This window comes from Lissotriton vulgaris, chromosome 10 (genome assembly GCF_964263255.1).
Source record: "Lissotriton vulgaris chromosome 10, aLisVul1.2, whole genome shotgun sequence".
NCBI lineage: Eukaryota > Metazoa > Chordata > Amphibia > Caudata > Salamandridae > Lissotriton > Lissotriton vulgaris.
The window spans coordinates 703,918,653-703,942,231 of record NC_141698.1 but is presented as its reverse complement, the minus strand read 5'-3'; the positions used below and the strand labels follow the sequence as shown (position 1 = coordinate 703,942,231).

Genomic DNA, 23,579 nt, shown 5'->3' with positions numbered 1-23,579 from the left:
ATCTGTTGAGGTAGCCTGGGCCGGCGTTGTGGAGGGCCTTGTGTGCGTGGAGCTTGAAGGTTATCCTCTTGTTGATGGGGAACCAGTGTAGGTCTCTCAAGTGGGGTGTGGTCTGGCTGGGTCAGGGGATGTCGAGGATCTGTCGCACCGAGGCATTCTGGATGCGTTGCAGCCGTCTCAGGAGCTTGGTTGACGTTCCTGCGTAGAGGGCGCTTCCGTAGTCAGTGCTTCATTAAAGGGCAGCAAGGGCTCCAAAGAGGTCAGGTGAGGTGTCAAGACCACTGGCATCCCCCAAATCATCTGCCCAATAAGGAGAATGGACATAGGGAAAAAAGGACCCCATCAGCGTCAGAATCAACGCTGATCGGCACCATGTCCGGTTCAGGGCTGAAACTGAGGACGACGTCGTCCCATGGAGCAAGCAACGTTGGTGGTGGTGCCGGTGGGGTCGACGTCAATGGAGGCATTATTAGGTCAACCGGCGTCGACTGGGGTTCGATCTCGGATCCCAGGGGGTCCTGCGGCGCTGGAGCCGCCGGCGATGGAAGAACAGGGCGCCCAGTCGAGCCTGCTGGGCTTGTAGGTGCACCGGCGGGACCAGACGGCGCAAAGAGTCGCGCCATGGCAGCAAGACACTCTTGTACCTGTGCTGCCGTCGCCGACGGACCCGGAAAATGTGGGTAGGCCGGCGGTGACGCTGCAGCCGCTGGGGTGGCACCACCTACACCCTCAGCCGCGATGGGGAGTCGGGGAGCAACAACACTTCTTTGACTTCTTTTTGGAATGCTTCGACTTACCTGACCCCGAGTGCGAAGACTAAGATCCAGAGGAATGATGGTGACTGCTCCGCGACCGGTCCCTCGACCTCCCATGGGAACGGGATCTTGAGCACCGCGGAGCCGACTGCCGGACTTCCAGGAACTTTAGTGACCGCTCCTGCAAAGTCTTCGGTGCCATGGCCCAGCAGTCCGGGCATGACTGAGTCATGGTCGCGCCCCAGGCAGTAGATACACACGCAGTGTGGGTCCGTCACCGATAACATGTGGTGACAGTCTCCACAGTTCTGGAAGCTGGGCATCCCTACAACACCAGGAGTCAATCGAGTGACTTAAGAAAATGAGACAAAAGGCCTCGAAAAACTCAGTCAAAAAGTGACTGGGGGTACTAGCTCTTCCCGGATCGGCGCTTGCTAACGCTGAAAAAAATAACTGACGTCTAAGTAGCTCCAGCTACGCCATCCCGGCACCAACGACGCACACGGAGCCGCACAATGACGCCTACTGACGAAGCAGGGGTACTGCGGACCAAAACTTTCCGGATCCAATCTGACGCCTGGGGGTAATTCTAAGGTAAGGAATCTATCACTACGTGTTTCTTTCAGATATTAGTCATGTTACTGCGATCCCCTAAGAGTTTTGAATTTTATGGCCAGCACTTGTCTTTTAGTTCTCTCATTCCTGGGGCAGCTACAAAGCTCTAGTCTTGTATTCAGAAGAGTTCAATCAATAAAGAGCCCTCATCTAACATATTAATCAGATTACTGGTATACAAGTCCACAATGTTTTATGACCCAGCACCAGCCCAGCTGCAGAAGGGGAAGAATGCAGATGACCAATTAAATCTCAGGCCTTAATTGTACTTATCTACCCTTTTTCAATCTGTACCTGGCACTTTAGCTTGTGCTTTGGCTTAGCCCAGCAGCACAAATTACAATCATGGAGCTTGTTTCCAACAATCAGTGACAAAGCAAATATGTCTCATCTATTATTATTACACTCATTTGTGAGGCGCACAAATCATTCCCAAGGGGATCTCTCGGCGCCCGAAAGGAGGGCAGGTGGAACAGACTCACTTAGAATAACCATGTCTTAAGCATCTTCTTAAATTGTGGCAGGAACGGATTTGTTCCGGAAGCTCATTCCAGTGTTTGGGGTCCAGATAGGAAAAAGCGCTGCCCCCCATTTTGACTTTCCTGATCTTCTGGCTGCGAAGCAGGCACTGGTTACTGGATCTCCGACATCGCCCAGGCAGGTAGCGTCCTATTTTGTTCGCCAGGTCAACCGGCCCTAGAGTTAATGGCTATGCCAATGTTTTTTAGCCATGTTCCACATCAGCACAGCTGCTGTTCACACCAGTGTGGCTGCTGTTCATCATGGCTAAACGTTAATGGTGTGGAGTGTCAGTGTGGAGTATTGTGGAGTGGAAGAGAGTAGAGTGTCGTAGACTGGAATGGTATAGAATGCAGTTATGTAGAATGAAGGGGATTAAACTGAAGTGGTAAAGAATGCTGTAGGGAGGCAGAGTGGAGTAAAATGTTGTAGAGCAGAGAACAGTAAAGTGGCGGAGTAGCTTGGAGGGGCGCTGAGAGGAGCACAGTATTTTTTGTAGAGTGGAGGGGCGCATAGTGGATTCAAGTGTTGTGGAGTGTCAGTGTGGAGGGGCGTAGTGTGGTGTGGAAGAGACGGTCGTAAAGCTGAGTAAAGTGTTGTAGAGTGGAATAAAGCGGTGTGGAAGGATATAGTGTGTCAGAGTGCTGTGTAGGAGTGGAGTGACAGAGTGTAGTGTCAGAGTGTGGAGCATCATAGTATGGTGTAGAGTCCGTGTGGAGAGGCCTAGAATTAGGCGACAGAGTGGAGGAGTGTAGAGTGGATTGGAATAGAATGGGGTAGAATGGAGTTGAGTGTCAGAGTGTAGTGATGTAGTGGAGGGGCATAGTTGGAGCGGCATAGCATACACTGGAGTAAAGTGGTCGTAGAGTGGCATAGGATGTCAGAGTGGAGTGGCATAGCGAGGGGTAGCGAGGGGTAGAATGGCCTAGAGGGGAGTGGCGTAAAGTGTTGCAGAGTAAAGTGGCATAAGTGTCATAGAATGGTATGTCATATAATGCCGTAGAATGGAGTAGTGTCAGAGTAGAATTTCATAGAGTTAAGTGGCATAGCATGTGTTAGATTGGAATGTCGTAGTGTGTCAGAATTAAGTGGCAGAGTTAAATGGCATAGAGTGCAGTACAGTAGAGGGGAGTTTTGTAGAGTGGCGTGGATGTCGTAGAATGGAGGGTGTAGAGTGGCATGAAGTGGAGTAGAGTAGAGTATGCATGGAGTGGTAGTGCAGTGCCATTACAGACAACACATTTTCAATTGAGATAACTATTACATTTGAAATAACTATACAGCACACAAACGATGATGAGTGGAAATGGCATGACTGAGTGTACTGATCTGCTTTGATTGTATTAAAATATTTGTTTCAACCACATTACAAAAAAAAGTGCTCCACTAATTCTGATATGATGGCACAGTTAATTTACAGATATTTAAATGTTGTTGTGTTTCTTTTTACACCCCCAGATTTTAAGATAAATCCTATCACTATGAAATCAGACTAAGAAAAGTAAACACCCAGCTGCCTTGGAACACGGAGTCTGACATTTGACCTCTGTCTTTGAATGCACAGCAAATGTGACAAGATAAGAACAGGATTTAAAAGGCCTGTTTAAAGAGAGCTAGCACTCTGAAAAATACAGTAAATAGGCTATGCTCCAGGGGCAGGCTGGACAGCCTAAAACAAATAGAAATCAAACAAATTTGAGTTACAAACCACAAAGCAAATGGTAAGCAATGGCATAATGTATTCCTAGGTTAGCTTTCAGAATGTCTCCAAAAAGTCATAAGCAACCAGGCTTTGGCCTAAAAAGGGAGGTATGTAGAATGAAGGGGATTAAACTGAAGTGGTAAAGAATGCTGTAGGGAGGCAGAGTGGAGTAAAATGTTGTAGAGCAGAGAACAGTAAAGTGGCGGAGTAGCTTGGAGGGGCGCTGAGAGGAGCACAGTATTTTTTGTAGAGTGGAGGGGCGCATAGTGGATTCAAGTGGCTATGCTCCAGGGGCAGGCTGGACAGCCTAAAACAAATAGAAATCAAACAAATTTGAGTTACAAACCACAAAGCAAATGGTAAGCAATGGCATAATGTATTCCTAGGTTAGCTTTCAGAATGTCTCCAAAAAGTCATAAGCAACCAGGCTTTGGCCTAAAAAGGGAGGTAAGAGGCAGTGAGTAAGATTAGTTCTTCTCTGTTAACAGAAAGATTATGCTTCACAATTCTGAGGATATCTTCATCTATGCCAGGTGCTAGAAAGCTCTCTGGGCTCTAGCCTCACATTTTAGGGCATAAAGACAGCTAGATGCAAACCCTTTTATTATAAATCGGTGTATAGCTTTAAAATCAGCCCAGACACTTGCTCTGCAGCAGATATACCCCACAGGGAAGGCTCTGGTTATGTGGAGCAAGCAGGCAGAGCTCAGAGTTCAGGGCCCAATTAGCATCAGTTCAATGGAGGAAGAATGTTGAAGAGGGAAATCTTTACCCCAGCCATGTTCCTGTTACGAAAAAAGGGGTCATCCGAAGACAGATTAAACATCTGGTATTCTTGCAGATATTTATTGAGGGCTATAATCTATTTACCACTTTCCACCAAAATGTTTGACTCCTAACCAATTCCATTAGGAGACTGCCTTAAGCCTTAATGAATGGAGAAGTACTTTCATACCACCGTCTGTGAATGTACACATTTTTGTGGTGTGTTCTGTCTTGAACAAAGTAGATCTGTTGTGTAGCACTGTGGCTTTAGAGTTCATACAATTACGATTGCTCTAATTTAAGAGTGGTTCATATGGAGAAGCAGCTCTTGAAGAGACAAAATAAATGTCCACTGATGGACTATTTACTTACCTACGGTAACACCTTTTCTGGTAGAGACATGATCTAGCCGCAGATTCCTTACTTTTGAACTTCCACACGTCAGGCTGGAGCCGGAAGATTTTTGATAGCAGTACCTCGTGCGTTTGCATCTATATAGTCGCCACCCCGGTGCGCTGATGTCAGTGCTTTTCATGACTTTCCACGCCAGAAGTGTGGAGCCATGAAGTGACTGACCTGGGTGTGCCAAAAACAACTAGGGCCCTGAAGGGTAAAACAGCCATGACACTAAAACTAATCCGCAGTGCGGGAGGATGGGTGTGTTGGTAAGGAATCTGTGGGTAGATAATGTCTCTACCTGATAAGGTGTTACTTAAGGTAAGTAACTTGTCCATCTGATAGAGACATCTAGACATATATTTCTTACCTTAGAACAGATACCCAAGCAATACCATCCTCGGCGGTGGGACTGTGGAACAGTTTCAAACCAAGAAATCCAGCAAGACGGAGAGACCAAATTGGCCCTCCCTGCGGACCAGAGAATCCAGGCAGTAGTGTCTGGCGAACGTTTGAAGAGATGCCCACGTGGCTGCTTGGCAGATGTTACGAATCAGGACATCATGCTAAAAAGCTGTGGTAGTTGCCTTCGCCCTGGTAGAATGGGCCCCAAGGCCTTCAGGAGGTTGTTTCTTCGCCATGGCGTAACATATTTTCAAAAGCAGGATGATCCAGCAGAAAATTGGTCCTCTTCTGAACTGTGTGCCCCTTCTTTGTTTCAATGTACTTTACAAAGAGTTGGTCATCCACCCGGTACTCTTTCATGCAATCAAGGTAGAACGATAATGCTCTTTTTGGGTCCAGAAGGTGAAGATGCTCCTCTTCCTTGGAAGAATGCAGAGGTGCAAAGAATGTAGGCAAGGTAATGGATTGTCCCTGATGGAAAGGTGTTACCACCTTAGGCAAAAAAAGATGCCTCGTGCGGAGCACTACTTTGTCTGTGTAGACGGTCAGGTAAGGAGACGAAGATGTCAGTGCCTGCAGTTCGCTAACCGTCCTGGCAGAAGATATTGCCACTAAAAAGGCTGTTTTGATAGTGAGCAGCGGGAGGGGCAACTGTGCAGAAGTTCAAACTGTGCACACATCAAAAAGGTAAGGACCAAAGTAAGGTCTCCGGGGCATAATAAAAGAAGAAGAGGGAAAGAGATGGGTAAGCCCCTTCAAAAATCTCTGTACAAGAGGTGATTTAAAAAGCGATGGCTGATCTGGCAGCCGAAAAAAAAGCAGACAGGACCAAAAGGTAGCCCTTCAGAGTTCCCAGAGCAGAGCCCTACTGGGCCAAAGAGAGAATGAAAAGAAGGATATCTGATAGAGAGGCAGTCAAGGGGTCAACAGACCATTCTGTACAGTATCCCAGATGCTTGTTGACAGCATTCTTTTCACATATACCTGTCACTACACCTTGCTATCAATTCGGACTCGCTAGAAAATGGAGATGATGTATCAAAGGGTTTCACCCATTTTCCGTGGGTAAATGTGATGGTACATATTTGGAAAGATTCTAATTAAACAAGTCATTTTACCAAAAAGTGAAAGAATCAAATGTAACCAAAACATTAAATATGATTTTGATATTTCCTGATACTGTACAATTTATAAAATAATTATATAAACCCTAAAACATGCTTTTAAACCCTGCATCTTTATGTCAAAGACCAGAAAAATAAAAAAAAGCAAAAGGAAGAAGAAATTATTGAAGTGACGTTTCTAAACAACAAAACACAATCAAAATGTTAGCTCAGTCTTTCTTGCTGATACCTTGTATAACAAAGTTACATTGCAGTGGCCCCTTCAGGAAGAAATAATAACTACTTTCACTTTAATTTTCCTTTCTTTGAATGGCATTTAGTTTGTGGTTGTGCAGGTGTTTTTTCACTGTTTATATGTTTACACCAGTGAGGGCTTTTTCCCTTTCGGTGGGATTTGATCAGTTATTAAAGGTTTAAATCTAAAACAGGATAGTTAAGTATTTACAAAATACTTGCAGGCATATACCGCCTTCGTGGAGGGCTGTCAGAATAACTTCACAGACTTAGGAAGGTCTAAAGCTGTCCACTGTTGCTGCTCAATCTCCACGCAAGAAGGCAGCCAGTGGACAGGTTTGGGTGGAGGACCTTCCGCTGCTGCTGCGACAGAAGATCCTTCAGAAGGGGCAGCTTCATCAGAGGATCGATGCTCATTGAAAGAAGCTTGCGATACCAGACTCTCCATGCCCAGTCCAGAGCTACAAGGATGACTTGGGCCACGTCACTCCAGATCTTTTTGAGCACTCTGGGCAGGAGTTGTATTGGTGGAAAGGCATACAGGAGACCTGTGCTCCACTCGTGACAAAAAAGCGTCGTAGAGAAAAAGGTGCTTTGGAAACTCCAACTCGCAAAACTGCTTACATTGCGCGTTCTCTTTGGAGGTGAGCTGCTCTAACCAAGGCTCTCCCCACTGTTGAACAAGTCCTTGCACCACCTCTGGATGAAGACACCAGTCGTGATCCAAGAAGCACCAATGGCTGAATTTGTCCTCTCGGCGTTCAGAGAACTGGCTAAATGTTGATCTGCCATGGAAATGCCCTGTTCCAGCTAAGTCCAGAGACACAAGGCCTCTGACAAAGGGTTCACGACCCCAATCTGCCCTGCTAGCTGTAGTACGACATGGAGGTTGTCTTGTCAGTGAACACCTGAACTAGCCCTCCCTTGAGGGATGGTAAAAAGGTTTTAAGTGCCAATCGGATCGCACAAAGCTCCAACAGGTTGATATGGAGCTTGGGTTCTGCGGGAGACCAGAGTCCTCTGATCACCACCTCTCCTAGATGGCCGCACCATCCCAGAAGGGTCGCATCTGTCACTACTGTGAGATCTGGGTGGGGAAGGGAGAGGGATCTGCCTCTGACTCAATCCCGGTTTGTCAACCACCACCGTAGGTCATTCGAGGAGCCCTCCGATATCTGAATCAGGTCGGTGAGATCTCCCGGTTGCTGTGCCCATTGGAAATTCAGACCCCACTACAGAGCTTGCATGTGCCATCTGGCATGGTCCACCAGCAGGATGCAGGAGGCCATGAGGCACAACAGCCTCAGAGTCATTCTCACCAAAATCCAGGATAGAGGCTGAAACATCTGTATCACAGCCTGAATATCATGGACTCGCCACTCAGGAGGAAAAATCAGAAACTGCACTGTGTCCAGAACTGCTCCAATAAAAGGGAGCGTCTGAGAAGAAGTCAAGTGTGAGTTCAGCACGTTGATAGTGAACCCCAGCGAATGCAGGAGGTTCAGCGTAGTCTGGAGGTGGGAGATGACTGCTTGGTTCGAGCCGGTCTTCAACAACTAGTCCTCGTGTTTGAGGACGACTGGGACACAGGATATCTGCAGATGGGCTGCGGCCATTACCTTGGTGAACACATGAGGGGCACTGGTGAGGCCGAAGGGGAGCACAGTAAACTGAAAGTGCTTGTGGCTCAACGTACACCACAGATAGTGTTGATGAGACAGCAGGATAGGGATATGGAAATAGGCGTCCTGAAAGTCCTATGCTACCATCCAGTCTTCCGGGTCCAGAGCAGACAGGACTTGAGCAAGGGTGAGCATCTTGAAGTACTTCTTCTTGCGGAAGTAGTTGTGGGCCCTGAGGTCTAGGATAGGACTAAGTCCTCCGTCGTTTTTTGGAACCAGAAAATAGCAGGAATAGCAATCACAGCCTATTTCTGGCCCGGGTCAAGAGAGTCTTGACCTCCTCGCGGAGTAAGGCAAGGTGATCCTCCGTCAGCCAATCATAAGTTGGCGGCATGGGTACTCTAGAAGAGGAGGGAGTAACCTCTTCGGACAATTTACAATGCGATGGAGGAGGGGTTTGTGGCTTGATTCGACTTCTGGCCACCTGACCCATGGGGTCAGGGTGAAATGTGTTGCTGAACTTGCAGGGCCATCTGGCTGGAATATGGTTGGTGCGGTTGGAAGCCCCTTCTGTAGCCACAAAAGGGGTGAAAAGCAGACACAGGCTGGGATGACATGGTGAGGCCTAGGGACTCAGCCGTAGCCCACGAGTCCTTAAAGTGCTCAAGCCTGCATCTGCCTGGTCTCCAAAGGGACGGGAGCCATTAAAGGGCAGGTCCATAAGATTAGCTTGGACATACCTTAAAAAATCCAGATGTCCTCAGCCAGGCGTGGCGCCTTACGGCCCCAGTCAAGGAAATCATTCTGCCTAGAGAGTCTGTTGTGTCTAAGCTACAGCGTATGGCAAACTTCGCTGCATCTCTCTGAAATAGTTTGGGAGAGGAGAGGCCGGTCGTCCTCCGAGGCTCTTGGCAGCACCTGTACAGCCGTATCCCATATCGAATGGGAATAACGGCTCAAGAGGCATGCGGTGTTCACCGATCGCAATGCTAGGCTGGTGGAAAAAAAGATCTTACCGAAGCTGCCCAGCCTGGGGTGTGTGAAAGGGAACACGTCATGGGAAGTGGATGCTTGAACCATTAAGCTTTGTGAGGTTGAATTGGGGGGGGGGGGTTTGAGGAAAGCTGGGTCGCTAGGTGAAGGGCAGTGGGGGGAGGGCATTGGTTCTGTTCATAGCCACTGTGCTGGGCTTGGACCAGGTGCCCAGTAGAATGTCTGTCAATGCCTTGTTGAAAGCAGCAAGGCACTGGAGGTAGAGATGCCAGGCAGCAGGACCTCTGTCAAGTAGTTAGTCTTGACTGCAACCTTAGGAAGCTACAGGTCCAAGACCTCAGAGCCCTATGCACCACCATTGCAAATGAGGCCCCTCCTCCGTAGCCAGGTTGGGGGAGACAGCATGCCAGAATCTGGAGAAGTGTCCAGGCCGCTGGCATCACCCAGGTCCACATAACAGTCCAGGTCTTGATTGGGTTGCCGGATTTCTAAGGGATACTGCTGCCCCTCCCTATCCTCATCATCATCCATTCCTAGCCCTTCAGAATAGGGCAGGTTGAACGGCAGGGAGCCGTATGGCTGAGTTGGTGCCGGTGGGCACCCAACTGGCATCATGTTGTCTGGAATGACAATGGGGGAGGCGCTGCCGGAAGATGCCAGCGACGCCAAGGGCCTCAGACGAGACAAAGGGGAAGGGCGCAGAAGTACGACCGGCGCTGGTCCGGATCCAAGAGGAGGCCGAAGCCGGAGGTGCGGAACCCATGTGATGTCCTTCAGCTTAGCCTGCGGGCCCCCTGGCAGGGTCATGCCACCCAAATATGGCGCACATAGCATCATAAAATTGTTTTGTGTGGGGGTCGCTCTCAGCCCCAGAAATGGAGGGAAACGAAGAGCGGACTAAGATATCAGCTCCGCGAAGCAAGCTTTTTATGGTGCTTCTTACCTGACCGCGATGACTTTGAGGAAGAAGACTTTCACCACCATCCCCGGAGTGGTGCTTGGACCTTCCACTCCTCAAAGCCTTCAGCGCCATGGCCCGGCAATCGGAGCACGACTTCGTATTAAGGTCACGTGCCAGGCATCAGAAACAAAGCAGGTAGGGGTCCGTGACCGACATGGCTTGGTGACAGGCGCCGTACTGCTTGAACCTCGAGGTCTTCTTGGGCACATTTACACACCAAAAAGACTCGACAAAAAGTCAATAAAAGTCTTTCAAAAAGTGATGGAGGGTAGCTCTCTTCGATGGATCTGCGGTGGGTGGCATGGAAAGAAAAGAACTGACGTCAGCGCGCCAGGGCGGCGTCTATATAGACGAGGTAGACGTCACAATGACGACGATGAACCCAACGCCTATGGCGTCACACTGAGTCGACTGAAGCCACCTATCAGCGCGTAGGGGTACTGCTATCAAAAATCTTCCTGATACAGCCTAATGCCTGGAAGTTCATAGGTAAGGGATCCGCGGCTAGATGTCTCTCTCAGATACATGTCATTATTGGCCTCCCTGTCCAAAGCAGAAGGGATGTATCATCACAATTGCCTTCATGAGCCATTTTATTTGTAATTTTTGAAGTGCTTTCCTGCCATTTATGGGATCCAAACAAGAGGGTCATGGTCAGCAAGGTTACAGAGGCTTTAAATGAGAGATATTGACAAGCTCTGTCCATGCCCTTAAGACCTGGGTGGACAGTTTTACTGCACATTTATTACAGACCTTACACTGAGCCGGGCAAAAGGTGCCATGGAAAAGCACAACATCAGCCATAAGGACATGATTTTTGTTCTGATAGCAGACAGTCTTCCTGAAGGTGAAGCCTGATGCTCGCGCTCAGAAGTTTCAGGTGCCACTCTGCGTGCCCAAATCTGGGGCCAATAGGATGACTTCGGCATGGACGTTCCTGATCTTCTTCAAAACTCTGGGCAGAAGAGGTAGAGGCAGGAAGGCTTACAGAGTTTCAATGCTCCACTCTAAGTGGAAAGCGTCTCTACGGGAGTGCCTTCTTGGAAACTCCGCCCTAAGTTGGCAGGGTATGCTCAGACGTGAGTCCCTTGCTCACTTGGCCACTGGATTCAAGATAGCCTGGCTGATGAGGATTATGAATCCGAAACCGGTCGCAGGATGCTTGTTTCCGGTCCAGGGAAGACATGGCTTGGCAGTTCGGGCTGGACTGTACCCATGAGGCACAGGGTCAGACTGATTTGTATATGGCCATGTCTGAACTGGGGAGGCTGAGTGAGCTAAAGAATGGTGATGGATTAAACCCAGATCAGTTGACTGGGGGCGAGTGTTTGATTTGCTCAAACGCTCCGTCCATCATCCCCTTTTGTATCGCTTTGTTCGCCCTAAGTTGGCAGGGTATGCTCAGACGTGAGTCCCTTGCTCACTTGGCCACTGGATTCAAGATAGCCTGGCTGATTAGGATTATGAATCCGAAACCGGTCCCAGAATGCTTGTTTCCGGTCCAGGGAAGACATGGCTTGGCAGTTCGGGCTGGACTGTTCCCATGAGGCACAGGGTCAGACTGATTTACATATGGCCATGTCTGAACTGGGGTGGCTGAGTGAGCTAAAGAATGGTGATGGATTAAACCCAGATCAGTTGACTGGGGGTGAGTGTTTGATTTGCTCAAACGCTCCGTCCATCATCCCCTTTTGTATAGCTTTCTTAGAAACTCCAGCATGTAAATGTTTTAACATTGCATGTTCTTGGCTGTGGTGAAAAGATCTAGCCAAGGTTCTCCTCACTGCAGGAAAATGCCTGTGCCACCTAGAAGTGGAACCACCATTTGTGATCCGCCAGGTGCCGCCCAACTGAGCTGGTCAGCCCTGGCATTCAAAGATCTTGTCCTCGTGGTTCACAATCACAGAAATGTCTGTTGTTCCAACCAGCTCCTGAGGCGAAGTGCCTTCTGGCACAGAACTCAAGATCCCACCCCGTCCTGCTTGTTGCAATATCACATGGCAGTGGTGTTGTCCTCGAGAACCTGATCCAGCCTCCCTTTGTTGGACATAAGAAGGCCTTCAGAGTCAGGAGAAAGGCTAGCAACCAGTCCTCTGATCTCCACCTCTCCCAGATGACCTCCCCATCCCAGAAGTGGGGCCTCTGTCACCACCAGCCGCTGGGTGTAGGGCAAGGAGAGAGTTCTGCCGCTGGTCCAACTGAAGTTGAGCCACCACTGCAGGCATTTTGAAGTCCCCATCAAAACCTGGATATGATCCAATAAGTTTCCCTTGGTGCTGGGCTCACTGAGACAGCAGGTTCCATTGCAGTGTGAATATGCCACAAGACATAGTCCTCCAGCAGGATACTGGATTCCAAGAGGCCCAGTAGCCTTAGAGGCACTGCCCAGGACAGAGGAGGAAACATTGGGATCATGGCCTGATAGTCCTGGACTTGTTGGAGATCTGTATCCAGGAAGAGAGGAAACTGGTATCCCCAACCTCTGAAGTTGTGCTGTCACCACCGCCATCACTTTTGGGCCCCTGGTGGGGCAGAAAGGGAGCATGGTAATTTGAAAATGCTCCTGCCTACGATGAATTCCAAGTAGCATCTTTGGACTGAAGAGTGTGTACAAGTAAATAAGGTTATTGCATGTCCAAAGCCACCATTTCGTCACCTGGACCCAGGGCAGACAGAATCTGGGCCACCTTGAGCATCTTAAATTTGTCCATCCAATAGAAGGTATTCAGAGGGCAAATTTCTAAAAATAGAATGAAGGCATTCATTGTTCTTCGGCACAAGGATATAATGTGAGTAAAAGCCAGTCCCTTTTTCTGGGGCAGACCTCTCTCTCTGGCTTCTTTGGCCTAAAGAACCCCCACTTCTTGGAGCAAGATGGACAATTGCTCCTTGGAGATATTTGAATGTGGGTAGGAAATCAGGTGGGTCGAAAAGGAATGGCATGACAGACTTGTTAGGAGATCTGGAGGACCCACCTATCGGATGATTATTTTGGCCATCCTTGGATGAAATATCTGATCTTGCTTCCCAAAGGATGGCTGTGTGCCGCTTAAGGGCAATCTAAAGCAGCTTGGTGGCAGATGCTGGAGGCGGGAGGGACTTCAAAGTTTCCTGCCCTTGACGGCGTGTGCATTGCCTGCTGACTACCTGACCATAAAAGAGTGGGATGCCTGTTGCTCAGGCAGTGGGCCTTGGTGTGGGTGGTATGTCAAACTGGTGGAGTAAGGAAACAATGGGGGGAGAAGGAGGATATAGCAGAGCTAGGTCGGCCTCCAATTTGTGTCAGAAAGAACAGGAACCCATTGTAGTGGGTCCAGGGACCTAGTTCGTGTGTGTGGTGTACTGCGTCAATCTGTCAGTATCTACCATAAGAAAGAAAAATTTCTTTCTAGAGTCCCCTCACTCACCGGGGTTGCCCCACGGTGACATGCTTCATCATTGGGGCCATCCCAGTTCTCTACGAAAAGGGGCATGCTGCGACTAGCGACTACGCAGGAGCACTATTTTGTGAAAAGGCTATGTGTGGTGCAAAAGTGTAGTGTGGTGGAGTGGTTGTGAATTAAAAATACCGTGCTAGTGGGCCTAACAATTTATTCTGCTCCTAGCTAGGTAGGTGTTAAAATGGGGTAACACTGTTGTCTAACCTTTAGTTGGGCTAGATCAGTGTCTGAAGGTCAACATGTTTCAAGCTCCCCAAGCTTTTCATCAGGACCATACAGGGTCCAGCCCTGTATATGCCACTCCTATATTTAAATAAATACAGTTGATTAAACTAATGCGCTGTTAATTATAAACATGCGTTTGATACATACGAAATTTGTATATCATTGTGGTATCTGCAAAAGAGAATGACACTGATTAGTGGCAAACTACCCCCTCACTCAGTGGGGGGATCACACATGCAATCTCACATTTGACTATGGCGTGAGTGGGCCTTATACACCATATTGGTGCGTGCAGGCTCTCAGATCCAGTGCAAAACTGTAAAAAAAAGGTGAAAAAACGTGGTTATCGTGAATTCACACATGTAAATAACACAGGACTTGATATGACTATAGACAAGACACACAACGTATATACACATATAGTTTCGTCATGGCTGGAAGTATATTTACATTTGATAGTGCCCAATTGCACTTCATGGTCTCAGGCGAGGGCGGAATCACCTCGTGGAAACATTGCTGTAAGAGTTTTAAAAGAATAATTAAAGTAGCGTTTCTTCGGGAAAGGGCGTTTTTTAGTTAGCCCAGTCTGAACCCTAATCGTAAATATAATAGTAAGTTCATCGTTTTCTGTTTCGTTGTGCTCTACTTACTTCCTTATCAGCGAAACCGCACGGTATTACCTGCTTGATCCTCACCCGACCGCATACTGACGGTGAGTGGGCAGATCGGAGTAAATATTGTCCTTCCGGGTTTGGCGTTCCGAACGCTAGAACGTCTGACGTGTAGCGGCCATGTTGGGAGAGTATGCTTGTGACTAAACGAGTATGTATCTAGACTCGTTTATACTTTTCGTTTCTCGTCAGAAAAATGTTGATGCAGAGTTTTTTCTTAATTAGTTCACTTTGTTGTAATTGTATTTTTAGATTTAAAAACCTGAATCTGGGAAATTTTCAAATTTATATTTTGTGGGTGGTTTGGATCATAGTTATTTCTCCGTTTGTTTAGAGAACCAGACGGTGTGAACGATTTCAGTCCATGATTGGAGGAAAGATGGTTTAATTTGGAATAGGACTGTTTGTGCGCATATTCCATTTCTACCAATAAAGTTTTCAGATTTGTTGGTGAACTCATCAGTGGTATCCTTAAAGGTCTTTTTTGGTGCTTGCAGTATTTCTATGTAATTACTAGTCCCTGAAAGCGCCCCATGGAATATCATCATTCAGCCCATGGGTATCTGTATGTAGCTTGAACACCCATCTCTGTTCTCGTTCATGTAGAATACGATCCAGATTGTCTTTGTTTTTCACTGTTTCTAACACAACCCATGTCAGATCATTCGGGGTGTGGTTGTGTTCAATGAAATGGTTTGTCATTCTGGTGGTAGCTCGTTTACATCGGATGTTGCTCCTGTGTTCCACTATGCAGGTGCTGACCTTTCTCGTGGTCATACCTACATAATGTAGATTGCAGGTGCATGTTATCAGGTATACCACTCCACAGGTGTTACAGTTGGAAAAACCTCTTTTTCCCACTTTGTGTTTTTGTTAAGTACTGTTTTTGTAACCGAGGTTAAATGGCAGACACTACAATTGTTGCAAGGAAATGTCCACTAGGTAGTGGTTGGGATCTCACTGAGGGGTTTGTGATTATAGGCCGAGTGTGGACTAGAAAGTCTTTCAGATTCTTTCCCCGACGGTGGCTGAACATTGGAGTCGGTATTGATAGTCCACCACTGTTGACCACGGGCCAATGTTTTTTTATTATTTTGGCCACTGTGTCTGATACCTGGTTAAAGGTGGTGATGCAGATAGGTCTGATGTTTCCTGATTCTGACTTTTCTTTTGGTTCTAGCAGGGCATCTCTGTTATTGTTTCCTGCCCGCTTTTTTGCTTCTTTTATCAATTTCTTTGGATAGTTCCTGCATCTCAGTTTTTTACTCAGATCTTCAGCTTGGATCATGTAGTCCCTTTTATGACTGCAATTCCTACGTAGTCGCAGGAATTGACCAAATGGGAGGTTCTGTTTGAGGTGGCGAGGGTGAAAACTGTCATACATTAGTAGACAGTTCCGAGCTGTCTCCTTAAAATGTGTTGTTGTGATGAGTTTGTTTGATTCAACAAATATGTTCAGGTCTAGGAACACTATGTTGGTTCTACTCATAGAACTCGTAAAGTTTAAAAAGGGGTCTTGCGTATTTAGCCATGTGAGGAAAGAGTTTGCCTCATCTTCTGTGCCTTGCCAGATTAAGAAAACGTTGTCTATGTAGACTTTGCAAGTTCTATGAGTAGAACCAACATAGTGTTCCTAGACCTGAACATATTTGTTGAATTAAACTCATCACAACAACACATTAAGGAGACAGCTCGGAACTGTCTACTAATGTATGTCAGAATGCGGTCGGGTGAGGATCAAGCAGGTAATCCCGTGCGGTTTCGCTGATAAGGAAGTAAGTAGAGCACAACGAAACGGAAAACGATGAACTTACTATTTTATTTACGATTAGGGTTCAGACTGGGCTAACTAAAAAACGCCCTTTCCCGAAGAAACGCTACTTTAATTATTCTTTTAAAACTCTTACAGCAATGTTTCCACGAGGTGATTCCGCCCTCGCCTGAGACCATGAAGTGCAATTGGGCACTATCAAATGTAAATATACTTCCAGCCATGACGAAACTATATGTGTATATACGTTGTGTGTCTTGTCTATAGTCATATCAAGTCCTGTGTTATTTACATGTGTGAATTCACGACAACCACGTTTTTTCACCTTTTTTACAGTTTTGCACTGGATCCGAGAGCCTGCACGCACCAATATGGTGTATAAGGCCCACTCACGCCATAGTCAAATGTGAGATTGCATGTGTGATCCCCCCACTGAGTGAGGGGGTAGTTTGCCACTAATCAGTGTCATTCTCTTTTGCAGATACCACAATGATATACAAATTTCGTATGTATCAAACGCATGTTTATAATTAACAGCGCATTAGTTTAATCAACTGTATTTATTTAAATATAGGAGTGGCATATACAGGGCTGGACCCTGTATGGTCCTGATGAAAAGCTTGGGGAGCTTGAAACATGTTGACCTTCAGACACTGATCTAGCCCAACTAAAGGTTAGACAACAGTGTTACCCCATTTTAACACCTACCTAGCTAGGAGCAGAATAAATTGTTAGGCCCACTAGCACGGTATTTTTAATTCACAACCACTCCACCACACTACACTTTTGCACCACACATAGCCTTTTCACAAAATAGTGCTCCTGCGTAGTCGCTAGTCGCAGCATGCCCCTTTTCGTAGAGAACTGGGATGGCCCCAATGATGAAGCATGTCACCGTGGGGCAACCCCGGTGAGTGAGGGGACTCTAGAAAGAAATTTTTCTTTCTTATGGTAGATACTGACAGATTGACGCAGTACACCACACACACGAACTAGGTCCCTGGACCCACTACAATGGGTTCCTGTTCTTTCCAAACTGGTGGAGTAGCCTTGAAAATGTCAAAACTGGTGAGGATTCTTTGATGTTGTGATATAGATGTCTCGGAAATGCTCTGTGGCCTGTTTTTCTTTAAAGAGTTCCAACTCCAAATCAGCTTTCTCACCAAACAGGACTGTCTATTAAAGAGGCTAGCAAACGAAGGGGTCAGTGATTATGCTTCACCCCGCGCTGACTATATTTAATGCTGCAGCATTGAGGCAGTCATCCGCTTTGACCTAAGGGGCCGAATTTCACGATTGTAGGTCTGGAACGTAGGACAACCACAATTGTTATACCCCCTCTTAGATACTTTCTCCACTTACACAACTTTGTTTGAGTATACTTTGGTAATCATTAGATACCAGCACTAATTTTCCTGACCCTGACTTAGGGTAGGAATATTCTTTTATCATTCTTTTGGTCGCCTGTACCATTAAGGCGTGAAACAAGTCCACCTACACTATCTGCACCTGTCGCTGAATTTTTTCTCCTCATTAATAGGAGCTAACAATGAACATATTACTTTATCCCTTACCAAGGGAACCCCAGAATAAATTTGTTTTTTGTACTCCACATATTTCTAACTCACCACCTCACTTACCCCACACACCCGCACTCGCCATTATGGCTATTTGATTGAAAGATCTCTGCCAAAGAGCCCTCTTGCGGGGTCTGTGGGGTATTGCAGCGTTGACCCTATGAGGAGCAAAAGCCCGATGATGATGCAAGACACCCTTACAGGTGTGTGAGGGCACAACTTCCTAAATAAGAAATGCAATCTTACAGGAACAGTTACCCTACTGATATTTTCATATTAAAGAGGCTTACACATCTCCAAAGAAGCCCATAGATTGCATCTAAGCATGTCACCGAAGCACCATGCTAGTGTTAACTGCTCAGCCAGCAAGGTCAGTAGTGTCCAATCCAGAGCAAGCTTTGTGGTGTTTTCACCATCCTGGATGGTTCGAACCAAATTGGCATGGAATTCCTCTGGGACTGCGGGCAAGATCTTGCCAACCACATCCCCCTCCACCAGCAAACATTTGACACCGACTGACTGAGTGGCTTGGTTGTGCGAGAAAAACTCCAGGTTGCCTAGCGCTGGGTTGTGGTGTCTGGCAACCTGCCTGTTCACTGGAGGGCAGATAGAGTCCTTGGGTGTCAGCCAGTGCCTCATTAAATGAGAGTAAAAGCTCTGATGAAGTTTGCAAAACCTTTGTTAGAATATCGGTTTTGACTTGCATTGTGGGCGATTGCAAGTCCAAAACTGCCACATCTAGTCCCATCGCTATGGCGAAGGAGGCATACTCTTCTGTTGGTTGCACTGGGAGAGTGTCCAACCCACTGGCATTCTGTAAATCCAGCTAAACAATTGTCTTCATAAATTTGGGTAAAGTACTCCCCCTCATTACCAGTACTATCACCAAAGGCGGGATGGCTCTGGACAGAGTCCAAGCAGAAAAGATGTTGGACTGCGGCTCCAAGATAACAGCATGGTTTTGACTGAATCAAAATTAATTGGAGCCAGGTGTGTTGAAAGGGCGTTGAGACACAACCTCTGTCATGGCCAAGATGGACTGAGCTTGGGGAGGACCATAGGAACAAAGTTGTCCTCTGCTGCTGGCATCATCGTCAATGACACAGGAACTGGTGGGTAACTTCGTGCTTGACTGGCATCAAAGAGGAACCCGATTTAGGTTCTGGAGGCATAGCGAGGATTCAACTACTGGGCCCATCAGCACATAAGACACCGCCATTCTGCACCTGCCCAGACTGAAATTCCCAGACACAGGAAACTGAAGGGCTCGAGTACTGTGTGCAAATGAGAGACTTTATAGCAGAACTGCAGCAGGAGCCAAGATTGCATTACTATAATCGCATGAAGTGAAAAGTGAAGTCAACTGTTGGGCATATATATGCCTAGGGGGTGCCTGACTGAACTGCATTTTTCTCTAGCCAGCGCAGTGTCCCAAATTAGATTACCATGGACATGAGTTGCTGGTGAAATCCTTAAGCAGGGGATATTTGGGAGGGAAGGTAGAGCTGTTTGCCAAACGATGGAGCAACTCAAGATCAAAAGCAGATCTTTAACCCTGTGTTGCATTCCCTAATTGTGCTGTGAAGTATTAAGTAACACTGAGTTATTAAAGTACTTTTTACATTCAAAAGACAATGTACCAGCATGAACTATACATTATTGTTTCTGTTGGTTTGTTGCGAGTCTCAACTCTTGTCCTCTACAAAACCACAAGCAACAACTGATCTTTCAGACAAATAATAAGGCTGTGGTAGGCTTGTCTGCATATATGTAACAGAAAGGCAAAATACTGACATTTTTAGTGATGTGGTCTGAAGTTGTACAATGGACATTTATCACAACCAGTAAATGCAATGATCACATATTTTACAATCACATCTTTTAGTACCCTTCCTAGCAACGAGAAATAAAGCAGTCAATAGGAGAGAACTAGAAACCAAAACAAGGGGAGCATTAAAGTAATTAGATTATGTTCCATCATAAAATGATATACAAGCTCAAACAAGCTAACACCTGTAGTTACCTGTGGGGTGTCCTTCTGCATTGGTGTAGTAATCTTAAATTTTGTTCTTTTACTGCTGAACGTCATATTTAACGAGAACGTGGATTCTAGGTCTATGTCTTCCTGTAAGAAATAAAAAACATTTGCAAGCATGTGTTAAACAATCCATAAGAGACTGGCTCTTAAGCAAAAAATACATTATAATTTACATCACAGGATACCATTCCAAAATTAAAAACATAAACCGTCATTGTACAAACTTTCAGTCTAAAAAGATGATCATATCACCACATTGTGTAGGTAGGTCTACTTATTTGTTCCTCTGAAAGTGGGCTACTCTCCCCAAAATCTACTTTCAATAGAAATGCATATTATTCAAAGCTGATAAAGTAGCAATCATGACAACATTTTCCAGATTTAAGTAAATTACTAACACAAACTCTCCTAAGAAACAAAACCATCCCTACTTACAAACGTATTACCAAGCATTGGCATAGCCAATAGGCCTTGCCTTTGGGACCTTATAAGTGTTTAACCATGCAGTACATTATCCTGTGTGCTGTGCCGCCAGGGAAAGGAGAGATATACAAACATTACAAGCTGGGTCATGCAGTCTGATTCTGGAATACATGGTTGCCTCAGGAAATATTTATGGACACATTCCAAGGCTTTTCAATGCACAGACGGAAATACAAGTACCTCAATGCAAGTCAACAGAGCTACAACATTCAGCGTACGACTGTAACACTAGAGTATCCAACATCCTATGAAACCAGCCCACGAGAATAGGAGCACTTGGCATACCAACAACAACAAAATGCTCTCATTTGTCAGGTTATGGAGAAACAGGGCCAGCGTCTGCATCAATTAATCTCTGAGCATCTAATACTAAAACAATTAACCTGACCTTGTGTAATGTAACTAGTGCTCATGTAAAGCACTGCAACATCTTTGGGTCGCTTGAGTTCACATTATAGAATAAGAAATGTCTGACAGTCCCTGGGGAGCTGCTGTGAATGTGCTTTGAAATTAGAGCTGTAAGAGGAGGACGACAGGAAGAGGCAGCGGGCGGGCATGCAGCGACATGGGAGTAAGTGTGAGGGATAAGTGCTGCTTTCATTTGTCAGGTTGAGGGGAAATAAAGAATAAACAGAGACAGCGATTGCATTACTTGATCTTCGTGCACCTCAAAAACAAAAAATATATAGCCTGATCTTGTGTAAAGCAATTGGCGCTTTTATGAAGCGCTTCAATACCTTTGGGTCTTTCAAGTTTGTGCTCTATAAAAATGCCCCCCAAAATTAATCTGATATTGTGTAATGTAACTAATGCTTATGTAAAGTGCTCAAACACATTCGGGTTACTAGAGTTTACATTATATTGTGGAGAAGTGTGACTCACTGGTTAAAGCGGCAGACTCTGAAGCAGAGATCAGGCCCGGGACCAGGGTTCAAGTCCCGACGCGGCAGGGTCTTGGGCTCAATGTCCGTGGACTCGATAATTCTCGCCTCGGCGCCTACTCTAATCATGGGTCCCACGCTGCAACTCTGGGCAATAGCTTGCTTAATCTCCACAACGGCCTCTACAACACTGGGATGCCTGGCTTCACCTTGGGGGTGCCCAGGAGGGGCATCTCACAGGGAGAGCCAGGAAGGGTTCCACAGAGTTATACAGCGCCGGGACGCCCCGTTGGGGCAGCTGTGCGCTTTACAAAATACACTACATTTTTTTTTTTACAAAATACACTACATATAGACAAGCGTCTGAGAAAATGCGACAGGAGTTGCCCAAGCCTTGCTTTAACTGCGCCTAAGGTTGGGCTGCCGAAGGTCATGTGACTGAGGCTCACTAAAGTAAAAAGCAAAAAGAGGGAGGGATTTGGAGGAAATCCTCACACTTTAAAGTCAGAGAAAACTAAAGAAGTGCCCTCGAAAACAGCGTCTGAAGCGTCTGGCATTTCAACTCGATATTTGAATGGCACGGGGAGATTAATTGACAGGCGCCGTAGCTGAACCACAGAATAGGTGAATAAAACAATGACAAAAGAAGGAATCAAAGAAAAAAACAGTACCCCAAATTAACACAAACAGAGAAGCGTAATGTTAAAAGTAATTGGGCGGTGCTCTATGGGAGGAAACCAAACACATAATGCATGCACAAACAGGAAGGATTGATCACTAGCCAGCCAGCATTTTTGAACGACAATCGAAGGGACAAATAAAAAGCAATGGGAGGGTTGTAAGCCCACAGAGTGAATACAGCATGTTTTCAAGAGACAGCGCAATGCGCTACCTAGGCTCGATCTAAAAACCAAGGAAAATTAGTTCCTTCAAAGATCAAGAAAACAGGAGCAATTGTGGGGGCGTGGCAACAACATGGCCAAGTACACGCTTTTGCTGGAGTTACGCCAGCCCATACCGTATCCTGTTGAAATCCTGTCTTCTAGTCTCCATCTAACCAAGCAAAACAATATCCTTGGCTGCCCAAGAGATGGGAGCGAAAAGAGAAACAATTATTTATTTTAAAAGTTTTATCTAGCGCTAGCCTGACCCATAGGTATCAGAGCGCTTTACATATACACTGTAAAAATAGAAGGAAAATGCATTACTTGGTAGGAAGACAGTAAGAAAGCAAAACAGAGATTAAAAAAAATACAACATGAAAAATAAGTAAACAGTGCAGAGGAGGGAGAGAAAACAAACGAAGCTGGCTAAAACAGTCCGATCACCAACTATCCTTGAGAGAGAGGAGTCAACTAGGATGATTGAAGTCTAGGTTAGTTGACGTTGGTCAGGAAGGTATTTGTTAAGGTGATGGAGTTTCAGGTCCCTTTTGAAACAGGAGAAGGAGGGGTTGCATCTGAGGACTCTAGGGTGAGCTTTCCACATCCTGGGAGCGTTGCCAGAAAACGATCGATACTGGGTGATTTTCTTTTTCAGTTTCGGAGGGATAATAAGAAGTAGAGTTGGAGCTTCTCAGAGTTCTGGATTGACCTGCTCTTACCAGTTTGTTTTTCAGGTAGTTGGGGGCCGGAGAGTGAAGGGTTTAGTGTGTGATGCAGGCCAGCTGGTAAATACACCTCCCTTCCATGGGAAGCCAGTTGAGGGAGTTGATAGCTGGAGTGGTGTGGTCAATTCTTATTACTCTAGATATGAGTCGAGCGGCCATGTTCAGCACTGCCCTTGGTGGGCTAGGTGACTTTTTGGAGTCCCTGTTAGGATGGCGTTCCCATAGTCTATTTTAGAGAGAACTAGGGATTGAACTACTGTCTTGAGGTCATCAAGGGGGAAGAAAAGGTTTCAATTTCTTGAGGTGTTTTAGTGAGAAAAGAGCACCTTTTGCAGAGTTTTTGATGTGGGCCTCCATTGATAAGTTCTTGTCAAGGGGATAGCTAGAGACTCTACGGAGTCTGATAGGACGAGGGGGCAGTTTAGGGCAACCAGATTCTTGAGCCACTCTTGGACTGGTGGATGGTTGCTTTTTGGAGAGAACAGAATTAGTTCCGTTTTATCTGGGTTGAGCTTTAAGTGATTAGCGTTGAACCAAGTTTGGATTTCGGTTAGAGTGACATTGAGTTGTCGGTTGTCGCTGGGGGACTTGATTTTGAAATAGATTTTGGTGTCATCAGCGTAGAGGGGGTAATTCACTCCAGCTTTTTTAGGTCTCGGCCTGATCCAGCGCATGCGCTGATCTCGGCCGAGACTTTAGTAGGGCTCTGGGAAATGCTACTTTGCCAGCGATGAGCTTGCTAGAACGCGCACAAGAACGCGCATGCGCGTTATAGCAAGCTCATCGCCGGCAA

General features: G+C 46.3%; 1 protein-coding gene across 1 annotated transcript in view; it reads right to left on the bottom strand.

Annotated features, from left to right (window-relative positions):
* CUL2 (cullin 2) overlaps window positions 1-23,579 on the bottom strand; it is a 570,015-nt gene that overhangs the window by 63,139 nt on the left and 483,297 nt on the right. Inside the window, exon 19 of the mRNA XM_086941531.1 lies at window positions 19,799-19,900. Coding sequence (XP_086797657.1) covers window positions 19,799-19,900 — 102 coding nt within the window. The remainder of the gene's footprint in view (window positions 1-19,798; window positions 19,901-23,579) is intronic.